Source organism: Moschus berezovskii, chromosome 10 (assembly GCF_049115385.1).
Source record: "Moschus berezovskii isolate FMDL1 chromosome 10, NW_MosBer_1.0, whole genome shotgun sequence".
NCBI lineage: Eukaryota > Metazoa > Chordata > Mammalia > Artiodactyla > Moschidae > Moschus > Moschus berezovskii.
This window is the reverse complement of record NC_142469.1, coordinates 43813949-43828138: the sequence shown is the minus strand read 5'-3', so window position 1 is coordinate 43828138 and position 14190 is coordinate 43813949. Positions and strand designations below refer to the sequence as shown.

Below are 14190 nucleotides of genomic sequence, written 5' to 3'. Positions count from 1 at the left end.
TCACACCGCCTGGACCTTCTGAGCTTGGCCTATCGTTTCTCAGCCTCCTCCATCCAGTTTCGGTCTCTGCGCATCGGCTTAGGCTCAGAGAGATTTCCTCTGTACTTCCTTGGCAACTCCCTTCTCTTTTGTCCAAGGTCACCATCATTCTGGCTCCGCTACAATAGGGCTGATATCTATTAGGCACACTAAGGGCCCACAAAGATGCTTTCATGTTAATTTTTTTCTTTTTTGAAATCAGAAGAAAAATGAGGATAACAGTAATTCTTACATTAGCCTTTATATCAAGGTAGTTATGACATATAATTAAATTTTTTTACAGCCCATGAAAATTATAATGCAGCCCTGCTCTGCAGAGGTAATTCTGATCCAAATGCTTGCTACTTATATCTCCCTATAACTCCCTGTTCAGAAATGGAAAAGAGATTAAAATCTGAGAAGGTTTTAAAAGAAATGGATAAAAGATATAAAATGTTACCAATATTTTAAATACTTAGAAATTCTGTTGGCTAGAATTGGTGAGCAGATGTACCTAAGAACTCGAAACAAAAATCCTTTATTTCTTTGTTTTCATTACTAGGCACAAAACGGGTACTATATCGATATACAAAACAAAAATGTGCTTTCGAAATGGAAGCTTCTTGATGAATTATATGTATTTCTATTTGAGACAAAATATGCAGATCTACTGGGTATACCACATAGATGTCGAAGAATATTCACATTTTGAAGGAAAGACATCTATAAATTTGGATGTTTTCCTGAATATATGTAGAAATATGCTAACCATAAAAAGGAGACTTAAGGTGATTGATATTTCTGATTATGTTTCATGTACAGCTTGGGGTTACTTCCTTAGAAGTTCTAGCTAGAACTCTGTTTGCTGCAGGGTGACATTTAGAGAAGGTTTGTGTTGGTATCCCATTCAATGAGCTGTTAGTTGCTCAGCGGTGTCTGAGTCTTTGTGACCCCATGAACTACAGCCTGCCAGGATTCTCTGTCCATGGAATTTCCCAGGCAAGAATACTGGATTGGCTTGCCTGTCCCTTCTTCAGGGGTTCTTCCCAACCCAGGGATCGAATCCAGGTCTCCTGCATTGCTGGCAGATTCTTTACCATTTGAGCCACCAGGGAACTCCCAAACAGTTGTAGTTACTAAATGACAAAAGAACGACGAAGACAGCCAAAAAATTAATCTCAAAAACAATAACCAACCAATACAGTTATTACCAAAGCTACCATTTTCTCCAAGTTCCATTTGACTGACTTGATAAAAAGCCCATTTCCTGGGAACATGACACTGAGCTGTATACAACACCGTCTCACACACCAAGATTTTACCCATGATCTATCCATTCCCACTCCAACCCTGCCCTCTCTTCTCGGGAGACTTGGAAGGATATTTGAAAAATTTGGCAATCAGAAAAAAAAGGTGATTTAGTTTTGAACAGAAGTGAATACTGGTTCTTATTTAACTCATGACCTTTACCAATCCTTGTTTCTAACTGCCATATTTGCAATCTTTCTTTTCAATGATCTTGTTATTTACCTATATTTTTCAGGATCATGAATTAAATTCCAATATTTTAGTACATTTCAATTAACATTAAATGAGTGCTTATGACTCTCTTCTAGGCACTGTGAGGAAAACCATCAACCAATGCTCTCTTAACAGGTGTTGAAATAAAATAGTTTCTGCTAGGCACTGTGAAGCAGCTAGAGGACTTGACACAAGTCCCTTATATTGTCGACTTCCTACCAGCTTTACTGGGTATGAAAAGCTCATGCTGTCTCTGAAAGGAAGGCAGAATTAGACCTTGCAGAGGGATCTGATTTACCTGATAATATTTTGTGGAGCAGTTATATCCCTAACTAAAATGTATTAGCTTATCCTATTAATTGTGGAACAGAGCTACCCTGCTACAACACAGATCTCTAATCTGACAGATTTTTTAAAATTGAAAGACTGTCTCCCCAAGGCAATTTCAGTAAACAACTGGTTCTCAAACTGGCCAACCAACAAACAGACAAACAAACACGCAAGCCCAACCCTAAAAACAAACTATTAACACAGTATCCCAGCAACCCTGTCATGTGAAAGTGAACATAAATAAGTTACTCAGTCTGGAGATGTCTGCATTCTTACAACCAGGGTATTACCTGCTCAACTCATCAGCCTCTTGCTGAAGGTTCCGTGCATGGTCAACAGCTTCCTGAACTAAATCATGACTGAGGTTGCTCAGGTTGGATAGTTTTCTTTGAAGTTCATTTTTGGCTCCATCTATTTCGGCATAAATCCCTGAAGCATTCTAAAGAAAAAAATTGAATTCAGAGAGACTTAAAATATTTTTCCTAGGGAGCACCAAAGATAATCTCTATTCCTCCTTACTGTGAAGTTCAGTAAGCTTCAGGCCAGATCCAGAAGAGTCTAAAAGGCTATGCATGCATGTTTAGTCAATTTAATTGTGTCCTACTCTTTGTGACCCTATGGACTGTAGTCCACGAGGCTCCTCTGTCCATGGGATTCTCCAGGCAAGAATACTGGAGTGGGTTGCCATGCCCTCCTCCAGGGGATCTTCCCCACCCAAGGATCAAACCTGCATTGTATGCACTGTAGGTGGATTCTTTACAGCTGAGCCACCAGGGAAGTCTAAAAGACTATATACATAGTTATTTACCTATTGGCATCTTCAGCTCCTTCTCTACTGATTCAGACATGCTCTGCCATCTCTTGTCTAAAAAGAAAACTAAACTAAATAGAAATGCTCCACTGTCCTCACTTTTCCCTAATTTTAATCCTTCCATAGCAAAATAGAACCCCTCTGCAAATAAAGTGTTTATACATGCTATCTCTATTTCATCATTTTAAAATTCACACTTTTGACTTATTCCAGTCTGGTTTTTACCTCACTGCTCCACCAACACAGAAATTTACTTAATGATTTCTGAGCTACTAAGTCTCAGGGTTATCATTCAGTTCTCATCTTATTTGACCTCTCACCTGCATTTCCTGTGCTGGCTACTCTCACTGACACTCACCTTGCGATGTGACCTCTCTTAATTTTTAGTTCAATTGTGGACCTATGATCTTGGCTAAAGATCACACATAGGATGCTGCTACAAACCTATTACTTCCAGCCTTGGCTGGGCCCTCACCTCTGAAAAGAAATTTGCTCTCCTGGTCATTCAACAGAGTGATTCTAAACACTGTCAGTGTTCCAAAGCCAATAGGAATTCCTCCCTTCACCTCTATCTGATTCTCAGCAGGTCACTTAGTTTTCTTTTTTATCTAGAAGACATAAGCCAACTGTTAGTGGGGAGCACTTTTTTCAAGCTCCTGATGTGATGTTCCATCTCTATGAAGGGAGCTCAGTTAGTGACCTTTGAACCTTTTCCTTACTTTGCTCTGAGAGGAGAAGTGGTTTATTTGATTGGTAAATTTGGGGGTATAACTATATAGACTCTGCTCAACTCCAGACCGCTGCCTCTGGGGAGCAAGCTGCCAGCAGAAAGCTGAGTTTTCCTGTGCTCCTCCATGCACTGCAAGCTGCCCTGGGCACCCCTATGAACCTTGTGATACTGGCAGTTTCAGTGGGCAGACCTGCTAATTCTGGAACTGAGTATCAGCCAATCCACTTGAAATAAAATTTATTTTTTTATTTTTTTTTTTAAATTTTTATTGGAGGCTAATTATTTTACAATATTATAAAAAGCCACACCTCAATTTAGCTGAAATAAAGGTGATATTCCTGATCTTCCTATTTACTATTTTTCAGCTTTGTTTAGAACTTAGGTCCTGAAGGTGGGTAGCATTTACTGATAGTTCTCCTCAGAGACTGCAACACTGAAAACCAGTAATTTCTCCAAATGGATTAAGTACAGTAGACAGTGGGGGGCTGGAAGGTGGAAATGGCAACTATATAGAAGTCTTGAGATGTTTTCTGCGAGGCAGAGTAATGGTGCAGAGATCAGAGGGGATGTGAAAGTTTTTTTTTTTTAATTTTAAAAGATATCAGATACTAGAGTATGTTTCTATGTTGGCAGTAATGATTCAGTAGAGTAAGAAATAGGCAAAACAGAAGAGAGAGGGCACAAGTTGATGGACTGAAACCCAGTAACCCTACTGTTGAGCGGAGGAAGTGTGGGATTCAGAACACAGGTGGAGGGACTGAACTCTGACAGGAGAAGGGATGTTTCACTAATGAGAACAGAAAGGAAGGGAGAAGTAGGGTATACATGCAAGCAGACTGGTAGATTTGAGGAGCGAAAATGAAGGGAGTTCTCTTCTCATTGTTCCTAATTTTCAGTGAAGCATGAAGCAAGTTCACCAGCCAGACTGATAGACGGGAGGCGGGTTTCCCACCAGTCATACTGGCTTCTCTGGTGTGGCCACGATGCTGAGGGTACTTGGGTTTACTGGGTTATGGGATTAGAATCCTCAGGTGAGTATAAAAGAGAAAGAAGCATGTATGGAAGTAAAGGGTGTTTGCAAAGAATGATTATACTGATAATTTTAGCTGCTCGTGCTGCAGTCCACAGGGTCACAAAGAGTTGGACAGAGTTGAGCAACTGAACTGAAGGAAGAAAGACTGTGAAAGGAGTAGTGCAAATGAGATGGAGGAGATCTTGGAGTGGCTCGAGAGTTTCTCGGAGAAGGCAATGGCAAGCCACTCCAGTACTCTTGCCTAGAAAATCCCATGGACGGAGGAGCCTGGTAGGCTGCAGTCCATGGGGTCGCTACGAGTCAGACACGACTGAGCGACTTCACTTTCACTTTTCACTTTCACACATTGGAGAAGGAAATGGCAACCCACTCCAGTGTTCTTGCCTGGAGAATCCCAGGGACGGGGGAGCCTGGTGGGCTTCCGTCTATGGGGTCACACAGAGTCGGACATGACTGAAGCGACTTAGCAGCAGCAGCAGCAGCAGAGAGTTTCTGGAGTGTACACTCTACAGTAAGGGCGATAAGAGATGGTGCTTAGGGTGCTCAGTTGCGTCCGACTCTTTGCAACCCCATGAACTGCAGCCTGCCAGGCTCCCCTGTCCATGGAATTTTCCAGGCAAGAATAGTGGAATGGGTTGCCATTTCCTTCTTCAAGCTTAGGGAGGGAGGTGCTTGATACTGGGATTTGGGAGAGGTACTCTTATTGATGACAAGATCTGGGTCTGGTCATACGAGGGATTACAGAGGTGGATGGGGAGGAAAAGCTTGTCAGAGAGGAAAAGTTGAAGGAACCGGAGGTCTGAGAGCTGGTAGACTCTTTCATGTGGGTTTTGATGTCACTGAGGAACCAGATGAGGGTAGGGATAGAAAGGAAGCTAAAACTGTCAAAGAGTAGGACGGTGATCAGATGACTTTAAGATAATATCCTTTCAAAGGTAATAAAAATGAGCCAAGAGTACTTCAGTGATAGTTTGGTTCACTGCATTTATTGGAAAATTTCTACTTTAAAAAATGTGACTTTCGTTGATTTTGAATCCCAGCTTTATTAAACATACAACTTATGCATAAAGGGTAAGTAGGACGCATCTACATTTGCACTTTCAACAGAACTTTCTGTGACTGGCTGTGCTGCCCAAAATGGCAGCCACCAACCACATGTGGTGCTACTGAGCACACGAAATGTGGCTAATGTGACTGAAGAATTTTTTAAAAAGTATTTACTTTTGGCTTCCTTGCTGCAAGAGGGATTTCTCTAGTTGCAAGGTGAGCACTTCTCACTGTGGTGGCTTCTTTGGTTGCAGAGCACAGGCTCCAGGGTGAGCAGGCTTGCAGCAGTAGTTGCAGCATGAAGGCTCAGAGCAACTGTGGCGCTTGGGCTAAGCTGCTCTGCGGCACGTGGAATCTTCCCGGATTAGGGATTGAACCTCTGTCCTCTGCATTAGCAGGTGGATTCTTAATCACTGGACCAGCCGGGAAGTTCTAAATTTTATTTCGTTTTAAGTAATTTAAAATTTAAGTAGCCATATGTGGCCAGTGGCAACTGAACAGTGAAACTGAAAAAGGCAGTCAGTTTAACGATGCCACCTAACTTGATAGAATGGAGTCGATTACTCCTCTGTGACACTGAGTTAATGTTCTAACCTACTATGAATACTAACCTGAAAAAGTCACATGTGTCCTTACCTTTATTATGCTATCAAGTTCTGAAAGGGTCAGCCGCGGCAACATCAGTGAGTCGGAAGACGTCCTCAGGGACGCGTTCACCCCTTCCGTCTGTTCCCTTACTCTCTCATGCTGTTTCTGCAGGAGGAAAAGCAAGGGAGAGAGAGAGAGAGAGAAGGTCACTTTAGACAAGGAAGGCATTAGGAGAGTGCTGTCAGCCTGCTGTCACTGCACTCAGCCAGATCCTATCTCAGACCCACTGCTGAACTGCTGTGCCACGCTGGGGAATTCCACCCAGCCCAGGCTCAGCTTTCTCATTTATAAAACGGAGACAATGAAGGTAAGCTCCTCAGGAGCTTTGAAGAACTCAGTTATGATTATTACTTACAGTGCCACCACATCAAAGAGAACTGACACTCCAGAGAGGGCCCCTGCTTCTTTCTCCATAAATGTGAAGTGGGGCCAAGGCTACAGGACTGAACACAGGCTCCGTATTTGCAGTCACTGAAAAGTGACCGAATTCCAGAAAGCATTTATCATGTGCTAACTTTGGGCCAGGCACAAATAGCTCATCTGGACAGGAATAAAGTATACACGAAAGAATCTTAAAGTCCTTTCAGAAATTTAAAGTGATCCTAATATCAAAGCATAAAATTCTGATCTCGCTTCTTCCTACTCTTTACGTTAGATGTTCAGGTGTTTTGAAGAGGTAAATTGCCCAAGTGTGGATACAGTTTGTCCCTCTTTTTAAAAAAATATTTTAAATTTTTATTTATTTATTTTTGGCTGTGCTGGCTCTTCGCTGCGCGGGCTTTTCTCTAGTCGCAGCAAGCGGGGTCAACTCCCTAGTTGTGGCACACGGGCTTCTCAGTGAGGGGTCTTCTCTTGTGGAGTGCACGGGCTTCAGTAGTTGCAGCTCTTGGGCTCTAGAACACAGGCTCTGTAATTGTAGCACACAGGCTTGGCTGCCCTGCAGTATGTGGGATCTTCCCGGACCAGGGATAGAACCCAGGTCTCTTGCACTGGCAGACTCTTTACCACTGAGCTACCAGGGGAGCTCTTTCTTCCTTTTTTCCCTTTTCAAAAATTTAAAAATTGAAGTATAGTTGATTTACAATGCTGTGTTACCTCTGCTGTACAGCAAAGTGACTCAGTCACATGCATATATACATTGCTTTTTTATATTATTTTTCCATTATGTTTTATCACAGGATATTGAATATAGTTCCCCGTGCTATACATTAGAACTTGTTGTCTATCCATTCTAAATATAATAGTTTGCATCTACCAACCCCAAACTCCCAGTTCATCCCTCTCCCTTGCCACACCCCTCCTTGGCAACCAGAAGTCTGTTCTCCCTGTCTACAAGTCTGTTTCTGTTTTGGAGATAGGTTCATTTGTGCCATATTTAGATTCCACATATAAGTGATATCACATGGTATTTGTCTTTCTCTTTCTGACTTACTTCACTTGGTATGATAATCTCTAGTTGCATCCATGTTGCTGCAAATGGCATTTGGTTCTTTTACGGCTGAGTAGTATTCCATTGTAGAAAGAAACAGCAAACCACTCCAGTTATTTTGCCTGGAAAATTCCATGGGTAGAGGAGCCTGGTAGGCTACAGTCCATGGTGTCGCAAAGAGTCAGACACTACTGAGCACACATACACAGTATTCCACTGTATGTATATACCTAGCATCTTCTTCATCCATTCATCTGGAAATGGACATTTAGGTTTTTTCCATGTTTTCACTATTGTGAATAGTGTTGCTATGAATATTGGGGTGCCTGTATCTTTTTGAATTATGATTTTCCCCAGGTATATGCCAAGGAGTGGGACTGCTGAGTCATATGGTAGTTCAACTGCTAGTTTTTTAAGGCATCTTCATATTGCTTTCCAAAGTGGCTGCACTAATTTATATTTCCACCAACACTGTGGGGGGGGGTTTCCCTTTTTTCCACACCCTCTCCCGCATTTGTTATTTGTAAACACTTAAATAATGTCCATTCTGATCAGTGTGAACTGATAGCTCATTGCAGTTTTTATTTGCATTTCTCTAATATTTAGTGGTGTTGAGTATTTTTTTTATGTGCCTCTTGGCCTTTTGTATTTCTTCTTTGGAGAAATTTCCATTTTCCCATTGGGTTGTTCCAAGTGTGGATATATTTTCTGATGAACACTTTCATTTATACTTGTCACTCTGGAGTTTCACATTCAGGGATGTTGTGATTCTGAAGAAACATTGTGGCACTTCAGAGATTGAAAGGAACACAGAATGATACTTTAGGAGGGGAAAAAGTAAAAGCCTTGTTTTGTAACCTGAGTAAAAAATGAGCTGAAGTTACTTTAGAAATGGTAATTTAAATTGGAATTGAAATTTTTGTTATGGTACGATATCACAGAAATCATTACAAAAGCCTACACTTGAATGACATATTTTAAAACTTTTAAAGTTCATCTTACTGTCCTGTGTCACTCCCTGGACTCTTTCCTAATTTAGTGGAAAAGAAGAATGAAACCCATTTTCTCCACATACCTTGCTACAGGGGAAGACATAGGTCTAGCGACAGAAAAGCATCTCATTTGAACATCCTCTTAGTGTAAGAACTTTAAAAAAAAAATAAATTTCCCTTCAAAATCCATCAAGCAACAGCATGACTATCTGGGGTTAACCGTTCTTGTCTTCACAAGGACAGGTAGTTATACAACTCTGCACAAAAGCAATATTTTAAAGTATGTAAGGAAGAAGGGTGAAAAAGATTGGTATTATCTAGATCTCTCAGAGCAGTTTTCCCGTTACAGAATATGAGATATGACCCCTTCCGGAAGCTCGTCTATCTGAGCTGCCTTATGGGAACACAGCTAACACCCTGAAGTAACAGCCAAGCTTCAAAACCACGTGCAAACAGCACTGCCTGATAAGCTCATCGGTAGTAGCTGGAAACGATATGCTTCAAGTTAAAGGGTTTCTGTCACTCGCCAGATATAGAATTAGACAGAAATGAATAAAATTAGCTTTGAAACAAAGATCTGCTCACAGAAGATGGAAAATTTGAACAGAAGAAAATTTAGAAACTAATAATTAGTGGAAAATGACATAATTAGCATTTTTCAGCATGCTTCAGTATCCACTTCAATGCAAAAAATAAAACAAAAGTCTCCTCATACTTAAAAAAAAGAGACAGAGAAAGTCTTGGGAAGGTGGAACTTTGGTTTATCAGAGTCCCTAAAGAGACAGAATCTCATATTCATCTGATAAAGATTTTTATTATTCTGTTATCCTTTCACATTGGGAGTAGGAATACAAAATAAATAATCACTAGTTGTGTGGCTATTATTTGCACACATCAAAATGATTAAACTTTGTGGTTATTTTTGGTTTTGTATAAGGATTGAAATTTCGGTATTATTTTTTTTTAAGCCATACTGTAGTTCTTAAAGTGACATGTGATATTAAAACACTTATGGTGAGTGGGGGAGACATCTACTAGCAGATGATCACAATACAGAAGCAAGAATGGAGGGGAGTGGAGGAGGCTATTTTAGTTGAGAAATAACAAAGGCCCACACTGAAGAAGTTGTAGAGGAACAGAAAAGAAGGAAGATAGTTAAAAATATTCCAAAGGTAAAATGGACCAGATCCTGTGACTGACGAGTTGTGAGGGTGTGAAAAATTCAAGGATAAGGATGAGTCCCAATAACTTTCTTAAATTCTGAGTAAAGAATTTATTTTGCGTTACACTCATAATTTTGTTGTGCCAGATAATCATGGTTTTGTTTTTAAACAAAAATGCTATCCTGACCATTATTATTCTAAAAAATATTGGCTAAGAGATTGCTCCAATGGTGCAAAATGGCGACAATAAGTATAATTCACTTTTATTTAGGACATCTGACGATGACTTACTGAAAGGTAGCGATGACTGAAAATCAGGATGGAGAACCTAATTTAAGCTGGGTTTGCTGATAACATAACTGAAGTAATGAACTTGCTCATGGCTGCTTCCTATTTCTGACACTGCTTTGAGAGGCACAGGTCTTGCTATCAGAAAATGATGATTCACAGTGATGGTGTGAGCTCATGTCCTGCGCAGGGTAGAAGTGTGAGCACCACCAGTTCTAAATCTGGAGGTGTGGGCATGCACAAATCCTGGACCCATAAGGTGACCGCTTTGGCAAGCTCTGGCCAAGCCTGGGAAACTTTTTCACCTCTTTGTAATTGTAAGACCTTAGCTTGAATTAGACTCCCTATCTCTGCAGCTGCTGACCAGTCAGGCTGTGAGATTTGCTAATAAGGCCTTTCCAAAATCACACATATCCTTACAGGAAACACAGTTCTGGGTTGCTTTGGGATTTTTAATACTCTCGGTATAAAAGAAGTTATACACAAGAATCATGCCTGTTTGATCAGTTGCAAGAGAAATACATCCAACACAGGCGGACAGCCGCATGAAGAACAACTGCATTCTTCTTAATCAATGCACAAGCTAAACAACTGCAACAGTTTCAACTTGATTTTAGTTGTACATACTTACATTAGCAAATGACAGTGGCAAAAAATGTGCAGATAATTTTAAAAATAAAGATTTAAATGTACTGATATTTTTAAAGCTGTTTACCAATTGTCTCTTCTTAGGATAACTTGGTGTTGTATTAATATATGCCCCAAACGCATTTACATGTAGTGTCCACCGTACCTCGTGGTCCCGCTGCCTGGCTGCTGTGGCTCTATTCATGTCTTCAGCATCCCTGACGTGGTTAAGGGCCTGGTCAAGTGATTCCTGGAGGTCTGACAGCTTGGCGTTATAGTCATCCAGCTGCTCCAGGACCACAGGAAACAGAGAGCGAGTGTCATTGTACTGCCTCTGCCAACTCTCAGCCTGGCTCAGCACTGGGAAGAAAGGTATACAGAAACTCAATCTGGGCTCCTCCCTTCTCCCATCCCAGCCCACAGAAACAAAGATGCAGATTTGGCAGGTGATGTCTTTAGCAATAGCGATTGAAGCTGTTGGTCACAAAAATGGCCCCATTATTTGAAGTTTTAAATACTATTTTGTAGGATTTGGACCGTCCTAGATCACCATCAGCTAAAAAGGAAATTGATTAGTTTTCCTGTCAAGATGATGCTTTATGTGGAAATGATGTCATTCAACTAGGCTTATTATTACCCAGATTATTAATAGTTTTACCATACAAACGAAACTTGGATATACTACAGTTTTATTATTAGAGATATCTCCAATTATTTTGTCTATTATTGGCAAATGTACAACCACTCATCTTCTGTATTCTCTCCAGGCAGCTATTTTTAGTTAGCTCCTTTATTTAGGTCAAACTTAATCATTATTCTGGAATCATTATTCTGAAAGATTAAATGGCAATGAAATATTCTTAAACTTTGCCTATGTCTTAATTCTCTAATCAAAGTTACATGCGTTGCTTCTGTACCTTGATTCTATTTTTTTCTCCAGGGACTATCAGTCTGTCTTATTGAGGTTTTGTATTTACTTTCATCATCACGGGCAGAAGATACAAGTTCATGGCTAAGTAGAGAAAGTGGCTGAAAAAATGCCTTTACTTGGTGGAAGGCTGCTAAGTGGGAGATGTATTTGGTTCCATTTCCCCAGAGTAGTCTTGTTAAATTCCCAAATAGGGAAAGCATCTGGCTGTGACATGAGAGCGCCGGCCTTCCTGACTGCTGGCCTCATCTGGACTCAGAGACGGGCCTGAGATTCTGCCTTATTTCTTACTGTTTCTAAGACCTTGTAAGCCTGCTATCACAATATACCTCTATGCCAAAAATACTCCTCTATTAAAATATTCACAATAAGTTTTAACAGAAGTTGATAGTGACAATTGTAGGAAAATGATCTAATGTAGGTGTTCTTAACCCTTTCTGTATCATGGGCCCCTTGACAACCTGGCAAAGCCTTCAGATCCCTTCTTATATGTTTTTAAATGTACAAGATAAAATATGTAGAACTAAAAAGATGTATAAAAATTGGTAATATAATAATACATGTGCTTCTTTATCTGTGTTAACTAAGATTTAGAGGTGAAACCAATAACTACTAAAATTCTTGAATTATTGATGAATTTAACATTGTGAAATAACAGTGACAACTAAAATATGATACACAAACCTGTAGTCTCTTTTTGTTGACTGTGTTGATTAAAATGGACACAATTTTTTGTAACTCTTCCTAGCAAGAGTGGAGTCTTTTTCCTCACCCTTGAATCTGGGCTGGTTCTGACCAACAGAGGGCTTCCCTCATACCTCAGTTGGTAAAGAATCCACCTGCAAAGCAGGAGAGCCTGGTTTGATTCCTGGGTTGGGAAGATCCCCTGGAGAAGGGATAGGCTACCCACTCCAGTATTCTGGCCTGGAGAATTCCATGGATTGTATAGCCCATGGACTTGGAAAGAGCTGGACATGACCGATGGATTTTCACTTTGACCAACAGAATGAATATGACATTGCTGAGTTCCAAGGCCAGGCCTTGAGAGACCTTGTACTTTCCATTCCTGCCCTCCTGGAAGGCTTCTGCCATATGAACAAGCTCAGTGAGCTTCCCATAGAATAAAACCCCACATGGAGGGAGATGCCCAGCCATCCCAGCTAAGACCCCAGACATGTGAGTGAACTCCAGCACATGGAGCAGAGATGACCTGTCTAGGTTGAGTCCAACCCAAATTGCCAACCTAGGAAATCATGAACAAATAAATGCTTATTGTTTTAACGTTTGGGGCAGACTGTGAGATAGTAATTGATAAGTGATATAGTGACCAAGTCATAGATTCACTAATACTACTGTGGTTTGTTATTTACATTAATCATTAAAGGAAATGTTAAATTTCCAGGGAGGTTTCAAAGTCATTAAAAGTCACTCACGGACATCAGAACATGAATGTTGCTGGGCTTCCTTACATCTTTACTTCCTTCTCAATGAGACTTCTTTTATTGAAGTGCTAGGAATTGCTTCCCTTAGCTTTCCTTCCAATGTTTTTTTCACCAGCTGCTACATTCCTATTTTTTCTCCTCAGGAGTAAAATCTTGTAGATTCCTTGTGGAATCTCAGCAGTTTCTCAAAAGCTGAAGGTTGGGTCTGGCTTTAAAATTCCTGGTCTATATATATAGAGTCAAGTTGTCCTGAAGAACTCCCTGAAGCCACTTTAAATGCTCAGTGACTCTGAATACTGGGAATTGGTTGCTTTGACCAAACGTTGCCCTGTGACTGGGTGTACTCTCCTGGACCCACAAAGGAAGCAGACATATGCTGGCTTCTAGAAGTTGAATATACCTACATTCATGGGCTTCGTCTGCCTCCTCGTCCACAAGTTCCCGTTGGGTGAGGAACGGCTGACGGCGTCGGATCTCCTCAAGCATCTTCTGTGCCAACACCAGCTTCTCGGAGATTTCCTCAGAGCTAAGTTCCTGCTCTTCCCCATAATACAGCATCTTGCTGCTGATCTCTGAAAGGAAGGGCATGGTGAGAGAAGGCATGAGGGAGAGGTGATGGGGAGTCTGACAGTGACGTCACTGAAAACACGAACAGTGATGGCAACAGGCAGGGCTTATCCTGAAACGGAGACAGAGAACCGATGCAAAGACAGCGTGGTGATGGTCATGCTGTGAATACTGGTGTCAGCCCTGGAGGTTCATCATATATTCCAGGGAGAGGTTAAACCAAAGGAAGTCACTCTTCTTTGCTTTTCATTTGGCAACTTCAGAACAGGAGTGGAATTAATACAAAGCTGTGATTCATGGGGTCGCGGAGAGTCGGACACGACTGAGCGACTGAAGTGAACTGAACTGAACTTGCTTTGATTTCAGTTGAGTCTGATTTTACCGTGATTCAAAAACGTTAATATTTAAGAAACATAAATCTAGGGTCTTTGATCAATCTTTTATATAATAAAATATATAATTTGGAGGAAATGTTCTGATGTTTCACCTGTCACATATAGGAGGCACTGGAGATATTAATTGTAATTTAGCCAAGGATTTTACCTAAGCTCTAAGCCAAAATGAATGTATACTGATGGTTGTTTAAGTGAGTCTTTCAGATTGTTGTACAGACTAG

At 40.8% G+C, this 14190-nt stretch overlaps 1 protein-coding gene across 3 annotated transcripts in view; it reads right to left on the bottom strand.

The window, feature by feature from the left end:
• The window catches only part of LAMA4 (laminin subunit alpha 4), a 141670-nt gene that overhangs the window by 50237 nt on the left and 77243 nt on the right, over positions 1 to 14190 (bottom strand). For all 3 annotated transcript variants that reach the window (XM_055432776.2, XM_055432775.2, XM_055432777.2), the window contains 4 exons: positions 13412 to 13579; positions 10804 to 10997; positions 6127 to 6243; positions 2160 to 2308 (listed from right to left, as the gene is read on the bottom strand). In XM_055432776.2, the coding sequence (XP_055288751.2) occupies positions 2160 to 2308; positions 6127 to 6243; positions 10804 to 10997; positions 13412 to 13579 (628 nt within the window). The remainder of the gene's footprint in view (positions 1 to 2159; positions 2309 to 6126; positions 6244 to 10803; positions 10998 to 13411; positions 13580 to 14190) is intronic.